This window comes from Bos indicus x Bos taurus, chromosome 13 (genome assembly GCF_003369695.1).
Source record: "Bos indicus x Bos taurus breed Angus x Brahman F1 hybrid chromosome 13, Bos_hybrid_MaternalHap_v2.0, whole genome shotgun sequence".
Taxonomy (NCBI): domain Eukaryota; kingdom Metazoa; phylum Chordata; class Mammalia; order Artiodactyla; family Bovidae; genus Bos; species Bos indicus x Bos taurus.
This window is the reverse complement of record NC_040088.1, coordinates 35873111-35893115: the sequence shown is the minus strand read 5'-3', so window position 1 is coordinate 35893115 and position 20005 is coordinate 35873111. Positions and strand designations below refer to the sequence as shown.

General features: G+C 44.6%; 1 protein-coding gene and 1 non-coding gene across 2 annotated transcripts in view; both read left to right on the top strand.

The window, feature by feature from the left end:
• The window catches only part of CDS2 (CDP-diacylglycerol synthase 2), a 57002-nt gene that overhangs the window by 33145 nt on the left and 3852 nt on the right, over positions 1-20005 (top strand). Inside the window, exons 2-10 of the mRNA XM_027559424.1 lie at positions 7044-7180; positions 8458-8554; positions 9310-9407; positions 11419-11558; positions 13336-13394; positions 14034-14116; positions 17226-17313; positions 17810-17878; positions 18761-18913. Of these exons, the coding sequence (XP_027415225.1) occupies positions 7044-7180; positions 8458-8554; positions 9310-9407; positions 11419-11558; positions 13336-13394; positions 14034-14116; positions 17226-17313; positions 17810-17878; positions 18761-18913 (924 nt within the window). The remainder of the gene's footprint in view (positions 1-7043; positions 7181-8457; positions 8555-9309; positions 9408-11418; positions 11559-13335; positions 13395-14033; positions 14117-17225; positions 17314-17809; positions 17879-18760; positions 18914-20005) is intronic.
• LOC113903736 lies at positions 12921-13026 on the top strand. The gene has a single exon (XR_003514278.1). It is a non-coding gene; the product is annotated as a small nucleolar RNA U6-53/MBII-28 (small nucleolar RNA).

The following is a 20005-nucleotide window of genomic DNA, read 5'->3' as shown; positions in this document are numbered from 1 at the left end:
GGAGTTTCAGCTTCAGTGTCAGTCCTTCCAGTGAATATTCAGGACTGATTTCCTTTAGGATGGACTGGTTGTATCTCCTTGCAGTGCAAGGGACTCTTAAGAGTCTGTTTCAGAGGCAGTGATCACAGACTAGGTGATAGGAGCCGAGGGAGGAAGCACGAAGGGTGATTGGCCACCTTTTCACTTGAGTATTCAGGGGAAACGGAATGAATTTGGTTTTGAGCACCTAGAGAATTTTAGGTATCTGTGGGACATCCAAGGGGGGACATCAAGTATGATCGGATATGTGGGTCTGAAGCTCAAGAAGAAGCTGTTGGAGGCATCAGAGTGAACGAGATTACTCAGGGAGAGTGTGTAGTAGAACAGGAGGAGCACCCAGCACGGAACCTCTCAGAGCCCCTCAATTAAAGGGTAAGCTGCAGAAGAGGAAGCTGCCAAGGAGAAACTGGCTAAAGAAGGCCTGGCTAGATAGGCAGGTGGGAAACCAGGAGGATGTGCTGCTTGGAAGCCAAGGGAAGAATATTTCTCAATAATAACATCAAAAGTTGCTGCAAGGCTGTGCTGGCAGCAGAGGACTGGGAATGCCCAGGGATGAAGGTGGCTTGGTGTGGCTTGAGGAATGAAGGTCAGTCAAAGGAAAGGGATGGAGTGTTCAAAACGCTTCCCAAAGGTTCACCTGTGAAGTGGAGAAAAAAGTGCTTTCTTTGGATGAGCCTGCTTAAGTGGTGTAATATGAGGACCTGGGGTGAGGGGAAGGCTGGAGGACAGAGGGGAGGGAGGGGAGATCAATGGAGCAAGGTGCTGAGGAGGGGGCAGGATGGGGATGGCAGCATGTGGGCTGCTCCCAGTGTGGCTCTCCTGGGAACAGTTGTCTTCCCACAGGAACCCTCTCTGCGCCCAAGACTGGCAGTGGTAGGTTCTCTGCAAAGAGCCCTGTGGCTCCTTGGAAATAGTATTGTCCGGAGGTAAAATGGTTCAGAGGCAGAGTTAGGTTTTAAAAGCCGAACTTTCTGCACGTGCATCTTTCCGTGTCATGTCTCTGGAGCTCTTTGCTGTGGATAGCAGTTACCCATGGAGGTACTTTAAGGAAGCAGTCCATCTGGAGTAACTGAATGCATTTTCTGTGGATCACATTATTGATATGAGGCTTTTGAAGGCAGAGTGTGGACATTTTGGGGATGATTCTAAACTTTCAGAGCCAGGCTCCTCCCCCTTGATCCTTTGTTCAGACCACTGAATTTGTCAGATGAGGTGAGCATTAGAAAAAGCTAGAAATATTTTCTTTGCTGTTCCAAACACCATACACACACACATGCACTTTTTTCCTGCAGTAGGAACTCAGATGAAAGCTTACTTGGCTTTTTTCAGTGACAGGGACACAGAGGTCTCCTACACTCATTAGGGATAAACCTGTCTCTGGTAATTTCTTTCCTGGAGGTGTGTGTGTACGTGGGGGAGTTGATTGCCCTGGTATCTGGCCACACGGCTTGGTTAAGAAGATGGCAGGTGGGATTTCCCTGGTGGTCCAGTAGTTAAGAATCTGCCTTCCGGTGCAAGGGACGCAGGTTCAACCGCTGGTTGGGGAACTGAGATCCCACATGCTGTGGAGCAACTAAGCCGGCGTGCTGCAACCAGAGAAGCCCCTGTGCCCTACAGTGGACACCCAGCACATCCAAAAAAACAAAAAAGATGGCTGGCATGATACTTAATAGAAAGATTAGGCTCAGCCTGATGATTTTCCTCCAGCACAAGATTTATAATTTCCTTCTAAAGCAGTGGGAAAAATAGTTTATGTAAGGTGTGAAGACACTCAGTAAATGAAACTTACCAATTTTAATGCAGCTTGCTGCTGCTGCTACTGCTGCTAAGTCGCTTCAGTCGTGTCCAACTCTGTGCAACTCCATAGACAGCAGCCCACCAGGCTCCTCTGTCCAAGGGATTCTCCAGGCAAGAACTTAGTATGCTCTAAACTGCTAGGGTTCTCTCCTGGGTTTCCTACCTAGATTATAGCAGTGAAAATGAGTCATACAGATGCTATACTGGGCCAAGCCAGGTCCCTTCTCAGGCCAGGAAGCCTGACCTTGGGCACAGGGACCTCCCTCCTCCCCTTATTACTGCTCCCTGGCCCTCCCTTACTGCCATCTCTTGCTTCTTTTGAAGAAAGACTTCTGTTCTGAGCCCTGGTTCGCTGGTGTCTGGGCAGTTGTGGGAGGTAGAGGGGACCTGGAAGGCTGGTAGGGGAAGCTTTTTATGCATGAGTTCCCCTAAAAATGTTGACAGGTCTTATCTGAACCCTTGGTACCCAAGGCTCTCCATGTGTCTATCATATCACAAAGTGTTTCTACCTTAGAATCTAAGTGAACCAGAAGGAAGGAGGCCTCAGAAGTAACTATTTTTTCTTCTCCTTTTAAAGCAATGCTCTTGTTTCCTGTTTACACCAGCGCTGCAGCCCACTTGGGAAATGGCTGCAGGACTGTGGGAGGATGGGCGGTGATTGAGATAGAATCTGAGAGACAGGGTCTGCTCTGTTCAACCTCTGATCTGGGTCCTTGGTTGAAAAGAAAGGGAGGGGGAGGGGATGCCTGGGAGCTGAGGTGAGCTTGAAGCAGCAAGGCAGCCTTTCCCTGCTACCATGTGCTGGTCCCAGAGCTCCTGAGCTGGATCCTTAGACCCTCAGCTAGCACAGAGAGGGGATGAGAGTGGGCATTAGTCTGGCTCTGTTACAAGGGTTGCTGCCGAGGCAGGGGCCTGTCAGACCTGGCACATGAGCTGGAAATCTGAGCTGATTTTGTCATATGCTGAATACAGTCCAGACACCGTGGTCCGTGGTAGGTTAAGAAGAATTAATTAGCTTATTAGTCCAATAAATCTTTGAGTTCATATTGTGTTCCAGGCACTGCTCAGTGTGGTGGGAATCAAGAATCCCAGGGTCACTGACCCACCACTGTGTCTGATGTGTATGTGATGTTTTTACCATGTTCCCCAGCTGGCACAGCCTCAGTTATATACATGTTTTGATAGGTTCATCATAAAGCAGGCACAGGAAAGAAAAGATGAACGAGGTAAATAGAAGTAAGTTCTGATGTTTCCTTCCATGCCTCAGTGAATTGTGCTGTACACATCCCATGTCAGGAAGTGTTGGTAGGTACTGCTGCCTGTGTTTCAGACTTCCATCTTTATGGCAGCTTTGAGAGGTGGATCATTTTTGAGTTGGGGCCACCTGTTGGAATGGAAGACAGGAAAGAGGAAGCAAGGCAGGCAGATGCTGAGTTCACAGAATTGATTAGCACACAGGCCCCAGCAAGACCTGATAAGCACTGTTCTTTCTCCACTCCACCTTCCTTGGGAAGGGTGCCCAGGTTGCCTGGGATGAGTGTTTAAGGTTCTTGGGCTCCTGTCCTGTGTGCCATGGTCAGCCTACTGGAGAGTGGGGGTAGGATGGAATTCAGTAGGTCCCTGTTGCTCTTCAGTCCCTTTATAGTTTTAATAGACTTTCACTGGTGTTGCATTTGATCATTCTAGCAACCATGTGATGTAGGGGGCGCTTTCCCCAGGGGGAAGACCAGGGACGGGAGGCCTGTGTTGAGTGTAATGAACACCAGAGCTGGGAATTGACTGGCTGCCTCTGCCTCCTGCAGAACGTCTTTCCATCCCCTGGAGGAGCAAACCAGTGAAACGCTTGACATCTCTGATTCTTGGTCCTCACATGTGCCACTTTCTCCTGGGCAAAAGGTTGGGCTCCAGGTTTTTGACTCCTCCTGGGTCCATGAGAGAAGCTCCTGCCAGCATTCTCCTCCTCACTGAGGCCTAAGCGGCCCAAGTGGAAGGCCCTGCCCCACACAGGGAGTAGCCAGAACAGCACAAGGTTTCCAGGTTCTCCGAGGTTCCTGTTCCTTCGTCTGCTCTCCTGGCGGCCGCACCTGGAGCCCCGAGAGTTGGCTGACTTCCCTCACCCGATCCATGCCTTCCCAGGTTGTGCCCTTTCCTCCTGCACTGGGATTTGCCCTTCTGCCTTTTTCGACTGTTTCAGCTTATGGGAGAGAGGTTATCTGTGTAGGTGTTTGTCTCCTTCTCCAAGGAGACCTCCAGTTAAGGGCTCTGAGGATGCTTATTCAGTGGCCTGGGCTGAGGCCCAGGACCCTGGCGTTACTTACTCGCTTTTAAAAGTGAAGTCGCTGTCGTCTCCGACCCTTTGCGACCCCATGGACTGTAGCCTACCAGGCTCCTCTGTCCATGGGATTTTCCAGGCAAGGGTACTGGAGTGGGTTGCCATTTCCTTCTTTAGGGGATCTTCCCAATTCAGGGATCGAACCTGGGTCTCCCACATTGCAAACAGATGCTTTACCATCTGAGCCACCAGGGAAGCCCTTACTTGCTTAAAGGCAGGTGACAACTGGAAAGTTAATCTCCTTCAGGCTCATTTCTTTAGTTTACTTCATGTCTTAGTTGTTCCTCCCAGGCCTCCTGGTGTCTTGACCATAACAACTGTCACTGTGTCTTTGTGACACTTCTCTGTGTCCTTTTACTGCTTTCTGCTTCAGGATACCTCTCTTCACTGTCACTCTTCCTAGTAAGGAAGGAGAGGAGTCAGATACGGCGTTTATTTGGGCTGACGTTTGTAAAAGGGTCTGCAAGGTCCAGAGACTTGGTACCAAGCCAGAGCTCCCTGCCCCTCCCCTGCAGGGGCTCTGCCCGGGTTTCTTCCTGCCCTTCCTAGCTTGGGGAACGAGCAGCCTTTGTGAGTTTCCTTGACAACAAGATGGATGAGTTAAAAATAGCTGGTGCTAGAGCTTCTGTGTGTGTGTTGCACACACGCCTGGGCATGCGCTCGCAAGCATATGCGCCTGCATACATACCCTCTCGCCGGCTGTTGTCATCTCAGTCCCTGTGGCTTCTGCATACTCCTGGAGAACATCTGTGGGGCCCTGGTACTTGGATTTTGCAATTCCTTCGAGGTCAGATCTAGATAATCCCACAGCATCGATACCTCATATCCCTGATGGTCACTGATGGGAAAAGGATGATAATGTTAGCCTAGAGCATGGAAATCTGTTCTGAATGCCTCCGTCTTCACTAAATGTGACTGGAGAGAGAGAATCCCAGTTACACTTAGGGGCATTGCTACATTTCAGAACCTTGTGGGGCAGTGGAATAGGACACAGCTCTGGGTGTGTGTCTGGTTATATCTTTCTGGAGAACCCTTACACAGATGAGAAGGGTCCTTTCTCGTGCCCTTTTATTAGGTAAGGAAGTGGGGTACAGCACTTGGGTGACTTGTCCACTGGCTCAGCCTGGTGGAGGAAGGAGCATTGACCTCATCAGCAGCAGCTGTGGCTCTTTCCCTCAGGTGCTACTGATGACACCTCCATGAGGTTTTTTTTGTTTGTTTTGTTTTTGTAAATTGAAGTATAGTTGATTTACAGTGTTATGTTAATTTCTGCTGTACAGCAGAGTGACTCCCTAAGTTCTTTACCAAAGCCCCCTGTTTCTGTATCAGCAATCCTGTAGTAGTTAAGTCTTCTGTTTTGTGGTGTTATCTCAGTTGTAAGTTAATGTAGAAACAGCTGTCTCTATGAGAGCGGGGCTGCTTTACCATAGCTGGAAAGAATTCCTCTTTCTCCACCATCTTCCATGTATTTGTAAGCATCTGTGTGCCAGGCATGAGAATATCTTGTCTTTAGGGGCCTTAAGGTCAGCTGGGGCAGCAGACAATTACAAAATCTCCCACCAACTCCCCATTGTGGCCAGTGCTGAGTGAGAGGGAAAAGGTCTGACTGTAGGTGAGAGAAGGACTCAGGTGGGTTGTTAGGGTTTAGAGGAGACTGGGGGAACATGTTAGTGATACAAAGTACTTAAATTTGGAACATATTAAAAAACAACTACACATAAAAAAAACAAGGAAACCCAGTAGAAAACTGACCAATGACTTGACAAGCGCTTCACAAAAGAAGACATCAGAATGGCCAAGAGATGTGTGAAATGGTGCTCAATTTCATATATTTATTAGTCACTGCTGCTGCTGCTAAGTTGCTAAGGAAATTGTTCAGTTTGAAAAAAAGATACAGCTTTTTGTCTGTTCGTGTATATAATGAAATCTTTGATGATTTGGTGAAACATCCTATTGCCATTACCAGTTTTGTTCTGAATCACTTAACTGAAGAATTAAATGGATTCTGAGATGCTTCGATAAAAGGAAATGTAGTGGAATGAACACATTGAAGTCAGAGACCTGTTATAGGAGATTTGGGGCCAACTATTGAATTTCTCAGAGCCCCTGTTTCTTCATTTATAAATAGTGATCTTTCTGTCTGCCTTTCCTTCCTTCCATAACTGCTCAAATGTTCACAGGTACGGGAAATACTCTCAGAATTCTGAAGGGCTACTCAAATACAGTGTAGTATCATGACTTTGATTCCAAGTGATTTGATTTCTCCTGCACCTCTTCTCACAGCATCTATTCTAAATTCCCCTAAGAAATAAAAGCTCGGTACTTTAGACGGAGGACCTTTTGCTGGCATGCTCTGGTCCCTTCATGCAGGCTGGGGAGCAGGGTGAGTTCCTTCAGGCATTTCCTTACGTGACTGTGACCTGGTGGCAACTCAGTGAGTGACATCAAAGTGTTTGCCGACACCCAGGCCTGGTGGCAGGGAGAGGGCAGTGGCGCACACCAGTCCTGGTGAAGTGTTGACTAGAGTTAGTGGTCCCATAGGGCTTCCGCACCTGACTGGGGCTGGCCTCCTCACGTGGTGGTCTTGGGAAGCCTGGAAGTAACACCATGGGTTTTCAGGAGCTCTGTTGCAGGGGGCAGTAGCCTGCACACTCAGCTTCCCCCGAGAGAGCCTGTCCAGAGCCACTAGTTGTCCCGTGGCTCCAAGAGTCCACAGCTTTCTGTGGTATTGTGGCAGAGCAGGGGCTCCTCCCTGTGTGACTTAGGTGTTGGTGGAGAGGCCTTTTCAAAGGTAGATGGGTCCTTTTGGATGTCTACACCCAGTATCCTACTCAGCGCTTTTGATCTTTCCCTCTTCTGTTTTTCTGCTGTGCAGGAGTCAGAGTCAGAAGCAAAGGCAGATGGAGAGACTGCATCGGACAGTGAAAGCAGAGTGGAAGCTGTCACCCAACCACCCTCTGCAGATGATACGCCAGAGGTTCTCAACAGGGCCCTTTCCAACTTGTCTTCAAGGTAGCTTGGCTTAATCATGCAAGTGCTTGCTGAGGGCTCTGGGTCTGCAAGTGTCATGGAATACCTGAAGCCCTTAGAGAACCCACTGTCTTATAGCAGGAGCCCACATCTGTTAAAGTGTGAGGCCCAGACCTGCCCACTTTCATTGGTTATAGTCTACCCTGCCTCTGCTTAAGGCTCTATTGAGTGTCATCAGGTACTTACCAGTGACTACAAGCACAACCTGAGTGGATCTGGCCCTTGAAGGGTACCCTTGGCTGATTGGGAGGTATGATCCAAAGAGCAGGAATACATGGACATAGGAGTAGTTGCTGATAGAGCACATGAAGATAAATGGTCCTTGAGGTTTGTGACTAATGGGCAGGCTGCTTTCCACTGAGGAGCCTAAGTTTCTAGTTCAGAGTTCAGTTTTCCTTCTCCCCCACACATCTGTTTTGGACAGTCCTTAAATTCTCCTGTAGAAATTAAGAAACATCTCAACTTTGGTGAATTCAGGGTTAAAATTTTGGTCCCTTGAGATTCTGGTCCTTCTGATACCAGCTGTGTGGGCAAACTATAAGATTCCAAAACATTATATAAAAGTGTGCCTGGGCATGCCTCCCACACATTTGTCCTTTTGAAAGGCTGTATTGTGCAGTGATTAAGATCATGGGTTCTGGAGCCACTTTGGCTCCCAGAATTCAGTTCCCAGCTTAAGCACTTCACAGGATATCATGTGTACATCCACTTCCTCATCTGTAAAAGCTAGTAGTGTTGAGGGTTGAATCAGTTAATACACGTGAAAGTCCTTGTAGAAGTGCCAGGTGCATATGTGCCAGGTGTGATAGCTGTTACTACCACTGTGTCTGATATTGTTATTACCATAGTGATGCAGGAGCAGAGAAATGTAGGATTCTGCTGCAGGAAAAATGTTAATAGTTTTTTCTCAGAGGCACCCGTAGAAGCCATCTAAATACATACGTAAGGGAGGCGGGCAGACATTACATTTCCCTTGGGAGTTTTGCCTGATTGCTTCATTAAAAAACAAGTTGGGTGTATTTTTATGCAAGCCTTGAGCACTTGCTGAGTTTAGTGTAGATGAGGTGATGGCTCTGATGGGTGAGGTGACCTGCTTCTTCCGGCATACAGCTACTGCCTCTGTTAAGGTGAAAGACATACTCCTGGAAAGCACTAACCTCAGAGCCCTCTTATCCCAAAAGAACCATCCCCCCTGAGTTTGTGCTTCAGTTCCTTTGGGCTCCTAACATGTTTTCTCCTTCCCTTCCTCTCTGTCTTAGATGGAAGAACTGGTGGGTGAGAGGCATCCTGACTTTGGCGATGATTGCATTTTTCTTCATTATCATTTACTTGGGACCAATGGTTTTAATGATGATTGTAAGTGCCATTTACTTGCTGTTTTAGTTTTACCTTCAGTTTTCCCTGCATGTCTAGTCATTTTAAGTGCCAGGTGTTGGGTTGGTTCTGGGAATCACTTGAGGTCCTGGCTGCTCAGACCACATCCGCCTTAGAATAACTATGATTTCTCACCTTCCACCAGCCACCTGGAGGGCTATTGGCATGGGCCAGTTGTAGGTGATTAAAGATCACTTTAAAATTTGATTTTAGTACTTCAGCTCTTTGGTCAAACTGGGGACCTGGCTATGATTCTGTGTGACTCTTGATTTTGTTTCTTGTTTTCCTGGGGCCTCCCTCATAAGCTTAGGACTTCTGATATAAAATTCCAGTCCACAGTACTTTGCTCTGAGTCTTCCCATTGTCATAGGCAGCATCAAATGACTATACAATTGACGACTGAGTGGAGCAGTTTGGGACTTTTCAAGTATGTATTTTTATTCAGAGTCAAAAGTGGAAGAGATTGAGTCCTGGGGGAGGCTACAATAAAAAGTTAATCAAAGTTTCAGAAGCATATATTTATTGTGAGAAATTAGATCTGCTCTGTGGGACATAAAGGGCCTCCCAACCCTGTTGAGTGATGTGAGAGAAAGGAGGGGAGCAGAATCACTGGAGGACTGACATTGTTCTTAAATATAGTGGTTTTTCTTGAAGGCCTATGACCTGTTGGTTTCTGTTTCCACAGATTACAAGAACTGAGGAGCTAGCAAGTGTTTTAATTCTTTTGTGTCCTGCAGGTGATGTGTGTTCAGATTAAGTGTTTCCATGAGATTATCACTATTGGCTACAATGTGTACCACTCCTATGACCTGCCCTGGTTCAGAACCCTCAGTTGGTAAGCTCTCTAGCCCCACAGAGACCTTTAACAGGTTTGGACAAACGTTTTGTGGTAGGTAGTTACGGTCGTGGTTGGAGGGAGGGGTTGATGGCCATGGACCTTCACAGCACCTTTGAGACCAAAGTATTGCCTAGGCCAGACTGAATGGCTGGCTTGGAAGAATCCTTAGAAGAATCCAGACCAGCTGCATCTGTGACCATATTTGCATCAATATTTGGATTCCTTAGACTGCACAATGGCCCCCGTTTTCTAGATCAGTACATTTTTCGTGCTCTGGTATCCCAGCATCCAACAACAGTCATCTGGGAGTTGTCAACACTGGTGTTGCTGTTTCTGGAACTTGGCTTCCTCATCCTTAAAATAGATAGTAGAGACCTAGTCAGTGCTTTTCAACCTGTGGTTTTGGAGTCCTAGTTCCTTGGAGGTTCCTTGGGTGCCAGTGGACAGGAGTGAGACTGAATGCAGGGGGTCTGGGCTCCTCAGAGGAGCTCTGCTTTCTCCTCCTGAGAACGGGCTTGGATGTCCTTAGTTGTTTTTTTTTTTTTTGGGCTGTGTTATGTGGCATGTAGGATCTTAGTTCCCTGCCTAGGGATTGAACCTGGGCCTGGCCAGTGAGAGCAAGTCCTAACCATTGGACTGCCAAAGACAAGCCTTGAAGCCAGAACAAAACCTGTAGTGCAGATGATGTCCAAGACACCTTCCTGATCTGAAGCCCTTTGCTGTATTGACCACACTCTTCTGAGGTGGTGACATGTGAACAGAGCATTGTGTAGTCCTGAGAAGAGTTAGGGCAGATATAGATTTCTCTCACTCTGCTGTGCTGGGTCTTGGGCATTGATTTCATAACTTACCAGGCCAGAGAGTAGTGTTTTGGGCCCCAGCAACTTGGTTATGGCCAAGGGAGCTGACATGTTCATATTTGGGCTGGACACATCCTTCTCAGAGATGCTTCCTTGTCACCCAGCAGCATAAGCTGCCTTGCAGTCGCCACAGGGCCAGGGCCTTCCCCCTGGGTTAAGATGTAGGTTTCTCTTGTGGGTCTCCTATAGCTGGAAAGCAATGTTATGAATTTTATTAACATATTCAGGATGTTTGACCCCTGACTGTGGTCACTGTTCAAAGGAAGTGTTTTTCATGTAACAGAAAACAAAGCTTGTTTGGGAGTTCTTGAACTTCCGCAATTTAAAAAAAAAATGGAAGAGATAAGATAAGCTCTCCCCTTTCTTTGATGTCTGTTATTGAGTGTTTAGAGTTGGGTTGCTCATTCTCATATTCAGAAACACTAGTGGAGCCGCACATGTATGTGGACCATGGCTTCTCCCTCTTTGGAGCTCCCTCTAGTTGAGGAGAGAGGTTATAAACAAGTGAAGACTTAATGCTGGTGAAAGATTTGTATGTCAGAGCCTGGGCATCAGAGAGGAAGACAGTCTGAGATGAAGCATAATTAATTGCTTAGTGAAAAGAGCAAATATTTTGCACTATAGAAATAAAGGCAGGGGAGGCAGATACCACATTCGATCATGCAGGGTTTTATGAAGACAGTGGTATTTGAGCAATGAATGATAAAGTGGGTAAGTGAAGAGGATGTTCCAGGCAGGGAGAAGAAAGGAACCAAGCAGACAGACAGAAAGCCAGAAATTTCGTTTCGATAGGCATGCAGAGTTCCTATCAGGAAGAGTGGAATTAAGGCCAAGGAGGCAGGATGAGGTACCTTTCTGGGGATTGTCTTACAGATTGAGTGTTGTTAGACCTGGCAATGCTATAGAAGGGGCAGAAACTGGGTCCCAAGTTTGTGACAAATGGAGAGTGAATGAAAGCCACAAATTTCTAGATAAATATCTCACCTACAGGGTCACCAGAGGACAGGGATCTGTGGTCTGCTTGTCCTGCTGTGAGCTGCCTGGGGGTTCTTAGGGGTTGGGTGGACTGCTGCTCTGGTCCTAACAGCCTTGCTATAACGGAGGGGCCGCATGTGCTCCCTTTGGCAGTGATCTGTCTTCTTTAACAGGTACTTTCTGCTATGTGTAAATTATTTCTTCTATGGCGAAACAGTGACGGATTACTTCTTCACTCTGGTCCAGAGAGAGGAGCCTCTGCGGATTCTCAGTAAATACCACCGATTCATTTCCTTTACTCTCTATTTAACAGGTATGTGTTAAGCAGCTTGCCAGTTGTTGCGTATGTCTTGTTTTTGTATATCTGCTGAGTTGGAGTTGGGGCATTTCTTGGTTCCTGTAAAGTTTTGATGACTTAACTCTGACCACACAAGGAAGCAGAACTAAGGATTCTGCCTTACATGAGCTGTAGTAGCTCTTTACTAAGAGAAATGAGGCTGAGGGGCTTGTGTGGTTGCGGGGACTGTAGTTTGTGCTACCTGTCCGTGTGTTTCAGCCTCTGTTGAAAGACCCCACAGCATTGTTGTGTCCTGACTCTGTTGGCAGAGATTCTGCAGTGTGACCAGAACAAAACCATTCAGAAACTTGTATTTTAAAAAGGACTTTTCATTGACATATACACACTATTGTATATAAAATAGATAACTAATAAGAACTTACTGTATAGCACAGGAAACTCTGTAATGACGTATATGGGAGAAGGATCTAAAAGGTGGACATATGTAGACGTATAACTGATTCACTTTGCTGGGCACTTGAAACTAACACAACATTGTAAATCAACTATATTCCAATAAAAGTTAATTTTAAAAAAGGGACACTACAGTATATTAGAAATTTTATTGATTTGGATTTAAACAGACCTGTGACTTCAGAAGAGGCAGGAGCTTACTCTTTGAGTCTCAGTTAGCTTTCCTGTAACCTAGAGCTAAAATGGCAAAGTCACCATGAGGATTTGATAAACTATATTGAAATTTGACAAACGGTAAACTGCTCCGTCAATCTAAACTCAGTTGAGACTATACAGGAGTTCAAATAATGCTAATGTTCTTCATGGTTACCCTGAAAACCAGTTTGAGGCATTGGGAAATTTGTTCTGACTCTGACCTAAATTTCAATCTGACCTATTTTTTCATCAACTTGATAGTGATACTTGGCTCTCTGAATGATACCTGGCTACTGAATATGAAGTCTACTGCTGAGAGGTCTGATGTGTTGAGGATAGTCAGAAAGCATGCCTCAGAGCCTAGAAGCAGTCCCACAAAGGGAGGCCAGAGGTCTAGAACAGTGAAATGCTCTCTTCTGGGCAGGGATACTTTTGAGGGACCCAGCACACTTGTGGGTAAAATCCGTTTTCTTCCTAGAGGTTTTAGTCATGTGGGTCAGTAGGAGAGAGATGCAAGGATGACCTTGGCCTTATACCATGTGGATCCCCATTCTGCCAGACCTGTTCTTAAGGTCCAGAAAATAATATTACAGGTTTTGGGGGCTGTGGAGTCTCTACTGCAGCTCCTTAGTTCTGCTATTGTAGCACAAAAGAAACCCTGGATAACATGTAAACAAATAGTTACGGCTGTGTTCTCATAAAAGTTTGTTTATAAAAACAGGCAGCTAACCTCAATGATGAGTTGCCATGCTAATAACTGAGCTACCAGCTAGGGCAGTGTTGCCCTGCTTTGGGTGCCCGTGAGTTTAGTAACAGCAACAAAATACTGGCAGCCGGCCTGACCATTATCAGCCCCTGTTCTAGAATCAAAACATTTCTAGCTGGTGAGCAGTATCCTAAGTTGAGTGTAATCTGTAAAATTTTTAAATATTGTCTTCCTTTGATTGTCTTGAAGTAGTCATTTTTCCCTTCTGACTGCCTATCTGAACAACTGGTTTTATTCCCTTGGGCAATGGATTTGTGCCCTGGTTAGCTGTTGCCAGGAAATTAGCAAAGGACCATATGACACAGCTAAAGGAAATGACTAGGACAAAGATAAATTGTGATTCATTTTGCCCTTTCTCTTCCTTCCTTCTCAAACTAGGATTCTGCATGTTTGTGCTGAGTCTGGTCAAGAAGCATTATCGATTGCAGTTCTACATGGTAAGGGTAGTGTCAAAATATGTCAGTGTCAAAACTCTTGATAGAGGTGAAATTCTGTGGAAACTCCACAGGCCTCTCATCCTTTCTGTGATAAATCAGAACTTTGGAATGTAGTCTGTTCTTGTGCATCTGAAACCTGGAGGGTGAAAGAGGCATCCCCTGTGAAGTTTGGTGGCTTCTTATCCACCTAGACCTAATCACTGTTATATACCCTAAGCAGTGTCTCCCGTCTGGATCTGAGTGTGGCCTCTAGGTAAGGCTCTAGGTGAAGCTTTAGACATTGACCATAGATATCCTACCTGCTGTATTGCTCCCTCAACTTAAAAACACCCCCTCTCTGAGCGTCCTAATCTCTCTGTAAATACTTACTAAGAAAACAAGAAGTACCCAGGCTTTTTGGAGCATAAAAGGACTAACTAGTGGGCCACATGCACCCTCCTCTTGTTGGGAACTGTAGCTGGGAAACATAGTTCTTCTCGAGGCCTGTTCTGTAGCTTTTCATTTCCAATAAGACAGATACAGAAACAGATATCTTTCCTACCTGTTTCTCAACAATTTTCTGTTTGGTATTAGCTGTTATTTGAAGTTCCTTTCAAGGTAAACTGATGGGTAAAGTTTATCCTTTATCTTCTTTTGCAGTTTGGCTGGACCCATGTAACATTACTGATTGTTGTAACACAGTCACATCTTGTTATCCACAACCTATTTGAAGGAATGATCTGGTGAGTGATGTTAGTGAGGGGCATTTTTCCTATTATTTTGTGAGTGTTCTTATGTATAGGACTGAGAAACCCCAGTTGCTAAGTTGGCAGTTCTCACCTGAGCACATCAGCGGCCCCTGCAGGCCTAGTTACAACACGGATTGCTGGGCCCCACTTTTGGTTTTCTGCCTCAGTAGCTATGGGGTGAAGCCTGAGAACTCCATTTCTAGTACATTCCCAGGTGATGCTCATGCTGCTGGTCAGGACCTACACTTGAAGAACCACTGTTCTAAACCAACAGGTATAGGGATATTTAAAGAGTCCAGGACAGTGCAACTGTACGGCAACGAATATGAAAATCTAGAAGAAAAAAATCATTTCCTGGCAAGAGGACACTGAGTAAAAGTCACAAAGAAGAAAACTTGAACAGATCAGTAATTATAAAAGAGCTTTGAAAAGTCCATAAGAATCCACACCTGGAAAAAATGACCAGTGATAGCAGCTGAGTATTTATTTATTTACTTATGACTGCACACAGGCTTTCTCTAGTTTTGGCGAGTCTTATCTAACCCTAGTATTAAAGCTGATAAAAACACAGGGAGAAACAAGAATGATAAACTGATTTTTTTTTTTTGTTCATGATTATAGCTATACCATTCTAAGTAAACTATAGCAAATAGAATCTGGCAATGTGTCAAAAGAATAATATACTTAGTATATTTTATTCCGCAAATGCGATGATTTCAGCAAGAAATCTATCACCATTGATAGAAATCAGTAGGTTGACTGAAGAAGCTATGCTTTAAGTGAAAATGTGAAGACATATCCTAGTGTGTAAAGCCTCTTGATGAGGGTGAAAGAGGAGGGTGAAAAAGCTGGCTTAAAACTCAGTATTCAAAAAACTAAGATCATGGCATCCAGTCTCATCACTTCATGGCAAATAGATGGAGAAAAAATGGAAACAATGACAGACTTTATCTTTTTGGGCTCCAGAATCACTGTAGACCGTGACTGCAGCCATGAAATTAAAAGACATTTGTTTCTTGGAAGAAAAGCTATGACAAACCTAGACAGCATATTAAAAAGCAGAGACATCACTTTACCAACAACGGTCTGTGTAGTCAAAGCTATAGTTTTTCCAGTAGTCATGTATGGATGTGAGAGTTGGACCATAAAGAAGGATGAGCACTGAAGAATTGATAACTTTTGAACTGTGGTTCTGGAGAAGACTCTTGAGAGTCCCTTGGACAACAAGGAGATCAAACCAGATTTCCTAAAGGAAATTAACTCTGAGTATTCATTGGAAGGATGATGCTGAAGCTGAAGCCACTTGATGCGAAGAGCCAACTCATTAGAAAAGACCCTGATGCTGGGATAGATTGAGGACAGGAGGAGAAGGGGGTGACAGAGAATGAAATGGTTGGATGGCATCACTGACTCAATGGACATGAGTTTGAGCAAACTCCAGGAGATAGTGAAGGACAGGAAAGCCTAGCATGTTGCAGTCGCAAAGAGTTGGTCATGACTTAGCCACTGGACAACAGCAGCAGAGATACTAAAGTACTGTGGTTAAGATCCCAGACCGTGCCTTTGTTTCCTGTTCTCAGAGTGAAGATGCTGTAATACCTACTGCCTGAGGAATAAATTGGTAAAAATATATAAAGAGCTTAGAACACGTAAAGACTAGCTCATCTAAATGTTAATATTGAGTTTTAAGCCGGTTTTTTCACTCTCTTTCTTCACCCTCATCAAGAGGTTCTTTAGAGGCTTAAGGCATTATCATGTTTAAAACAATGATAATGGCATACTGTGAGGGCATTATTATGTTTAAAACAATGGGAAGGCATACTCTTCCTCTCTTTCAGAGTGTTGTTAAGTAATTCCAAAGAGAGGCTCATGCTAAGTTCTCATCTTTAGGGCTAGACATACCACTTTGTTCTAGAGTGAATCATATTAAAATCTCTTATTATTGGTTTTTAGATGGAACCTTTAAGACTTGATTACAGTTGTAGAGCAGAGAATATGTGCTGGAAGCCTCAACAGAGTAAATAATAGAGGTGGTTGGGTGGATATAGGTGCTTTAAATCTCTCCCTTAACAAACAGGGAGTCAGAAAAATAAAGCCTGTAGTTGAGGGGCTGCTGTTAAGTCACTTCAGTTGTGTCAGACTCTGTGCGATCCCATAGATGGCATCCCACCAGTTTCCCCCGTCCCTGGGATTCTCCAGGCAAGAACAGTGGAGTGGGTTGCCATTTTCTTCTCCAATGCATGAAAGTGAAAAGTGAAAGTGAAGTTGCTCAGTAGTGTCTGACTCTTAGCGACCCCATGGACTGCAGCCTACCAGGCTCCTCTGACCATGGGATTTTCCAGGCAAGAGTACTGGAGTGGGGTGCCATTGCCTTCTCCGAGTTGAGGGGCTAGGATTTATGTATATTATGTTCAATTATAGAGGAAATTTAAAAAATTTTTTAAAGTGATTGTCAGAGAATAGAGAGTGAGGAGAAGAGAGATGGTACAAGTGTGGAAACTGTCCCCCTTTTTTTTTGTGGTAGGGATGATCAGACCACTAGCAGAAGGAGGCAGAGGAGAAATCTGGCCATATGCACTTACGTATCAAATCTTGGTCTTGCTGTCTGTGTAGTCCTGGGGGAAAGTTGGGCTCATTAGAGCTAGTAATAAACAGTAAAAAAAAAAAAAAAAAAGTCAATTATGAAATAGATAATAAATGTAACAGAATAATGGAGGTAACTACTAGAAGAAGAAGAGTCAGAGATGATTAAAAGTAGTTATTTTGGAGAATGGAGATAGGAATAGGGGAAAGAAGGACAATTTTTAATTTTTTCTTTTCTGTATACTTAAAAATTTTATATTACTTTGTAATGAAAAAAGAACATGACATTTTATATAGAATACCACCTCCATTTATTCAGTAGTCATTCAGTAAACATTCAAATGCTGCTGTGTGCCAGGTACTTGGTGGTGTTTTTTTTTTTTATTTTAAACTTATTCCTTAATGGGTAATAAGTAGTATGTGGTTATTTTGGTACTGAAATTTATGAATAGCATTGTTTTGTGGACTTTGGCAGTATCATCTTGGTAGAGTTGATTCTTGCTCTGGTTTAATTTCCTAGGTTCATTGTCCCCATTTCCTGTGTGATCTGTAATGACATCATGGCCTATATGTTTGGCTTCTTCTTTGGTCGGACCCCACTCATCAAGGTAAACGGATCACCCTAACATGGACCATTACCGTGAGGCGAGGGTAGTGCTTTCAAGTAGATCAGCTTGGGAGATAGAAGAGATCTGCATGGCATGTACATCTTCATGTCATCCTGGAGAAAGGCTAGTAATAAATTAGATTCAAGAGAAAAGCCAAAGGAAGACTTAACAATTACTCATGCAGAAAAAAATAAAGAGCTGATAGAGAAAGTATTTTATAGACTGTGTAGGTATACTTTTGGGACTTTGATCTGAATTTGAATGTTGTCATTTAATTAGTTTACTGTTTTATAATTAAATTATTTGACCAATTGAAACAGAAAGGACACTGAGGGCTCTCAGGCTATACAAGGAAACCAAGAATGGGGTATTTTAGAAAGTGAAGTGGTTAATTGAATGAGGTTTTTTAAATAGTAGAAAGACTTTAAACAATCATTATTCCCAAAGCCAGAATTATCAAAATGCATTTTGTTAAGAACTTGCTCTCTGTCCACAGCTGTCCCCGAAGAAGACCTGGGAAGGCTTCATTGGGGGCTTCTTTGCTACTGTGGTCTTTGGCCTTCTGGTAGGTAGTGGCTCCCAGCTGGGTGAGGGTTGGGTAGAGGCCTCCCACCCACCTTCAGAGCCCATCTCCTAAGGCCAAGGACTCTGTCCTGCTGAATGGTAGCCTTGCCCTATAGCAGGGTGTGAACATGGCAGGGCAGCATCAGCTGCCCTTTGTCTGCCAGGCTTCAAGCAGGGTCTTGGCAGTAGAGGAGCGGAGGCCAGGCACAACTTGTACTCCTCTCATGCTGACGAGGCCTGGTGACACTCAGGAGATGGCGTTCATGGTCAGGCTTTTGTTACTTTGTCTGAGAGTAAGAGGTGAGGTGGGACATGCCATTCTAACCCAGATTTTCTCCTGTGTGTGCCTTGCCTGGAGGTGAGTGATTTACCACCCCTTTCTAGGGCACCATTCCCTGCTTCTGACCTTCAAGTCAGTCTCTCCCCTTTTCAGAGTTGTCTAGCTGTCCTTCAGGACTCACTCGCCTATTTAGTGGTCTTCTGCTTCTTTCCTCTTGGTTGTCGCCCTCTCACTATACTGTTCCCCTCACCACTTGTAATTTCGAATGAAGAGATCCTGAGAAAAATGAACCATAGGTTCTCCAAATAGGACAAAACTTCTTATAGTTATTGCTCAGATTCCTTTAGGTCTTTCCTGGATTTATTCAGGACCTGGTTGTTTGAGCAAGTACAGGTGAGGCCTCAGTAGCCCGTAAGTCTCCTTTTCAGTTTTTTCCAGAATTCAGGTAAAATAACACATACGGTGAAACATGAACCTCTGAGTTAGTGCATAGCTTGCAATTAGGGTGCTAGGTACTGTGAGGAGCATGGCCTAAGCAGGTGGCTACTGCCCAGGCAAGATGGCTGGAACTTGTCTCCTTTGTCTGTCTGTTCTCATCCTCAGCTGTCCTATGTGATGTCTGGGTACAGATGTTTTGTCTGCCCTGTGGAGTACAACAATGATACCAACAGCTTCACTGTGGACTGTGAGCCCTCGGGCCTGTTTCGGCTGCAGGAATACAACATTCCTGGGGTGATCCAATCAATCATTGGCTGGGTATGTACCATTCACATGGGGCGAATGATCCTTGGCTGGTTAGTGACTACAGAGAGAGAGCCCCCTCTCCACCATTGCCTTCCCTCAAAAAACCTAGCTTCTCCCCTCCCCAAAGCTGTAAACCCCAGGATGGAAGAGAATTGCTTAAGTCAGTTCAGGGTGGGGACAGGAGGAGATGTTTCCTCCTACCTCAAATTATTAAGACCAGAGTTCTGAAAGTGTGCTTTTGGTTCCTGGGGCACCCTGAGATGCCTTGAGGGTATCTGTGAGATCACAGTTGTTTTCTTCATAACATAATGACATCATTTGCTTTTTCATTTTGTCATCATTTGCCATGGTGGTGCAAAAGCAGTGGTGGGTAAGCCTGCTGACACCTTGTATGAGTGGAGGCAGTGGCACCAAACTGGACTGTCATCGGATTCATTATGCCACACACTCACAAGAAGACCTATCCAGCTTATCTTAACAGTGTCTTTGATGAAATAGGAAAATTATTAACTTTATTAAATCTTGATCCTTGACTATACATCTCCTAATACTCTGGTGCCAAAATGGAAAGTATACATAAAATACTTCTGTTGAATGCTGCAGGACCGTGCTTACCCAAAGGAAGAGTTTGTGTGCACCTGTTTGAATTCTGAGCAGTACTGGCAGCTTTTTTATGGGGACATAAATTTTAATTGAAAAGAAATGAGAAACTGTAGGTTTTCATATAGGTTTTTGGCAGACATTTTTCTTGAAAAAGAAATTAAGTGAGATTTGTCACTTCCAGAAAACAACTGACAGTAACTGTTACCAATGATAAAATTTGGTTTTCAAGTAAAAATTAGAATTTTGGAGAGTATATACCTGCCACGTAAGTTTGATAACTTCTTAATACTTAAAAGACTTTTCTGATGGGATCTGTGGTGATTTTAACATATGACATTTTGACATTGTATGGCAAAATGTATCTACATATGGCAGGTTTATGTAACTCATAAACCAGTGTTTTTGAAATGGCCAGTGCATGGTGTTACACAGTCATGCATGGATAAAATGATCTATTCAAAGTGCAATGCAGACCAATGGATTTTAATGTGAGAGTACAAA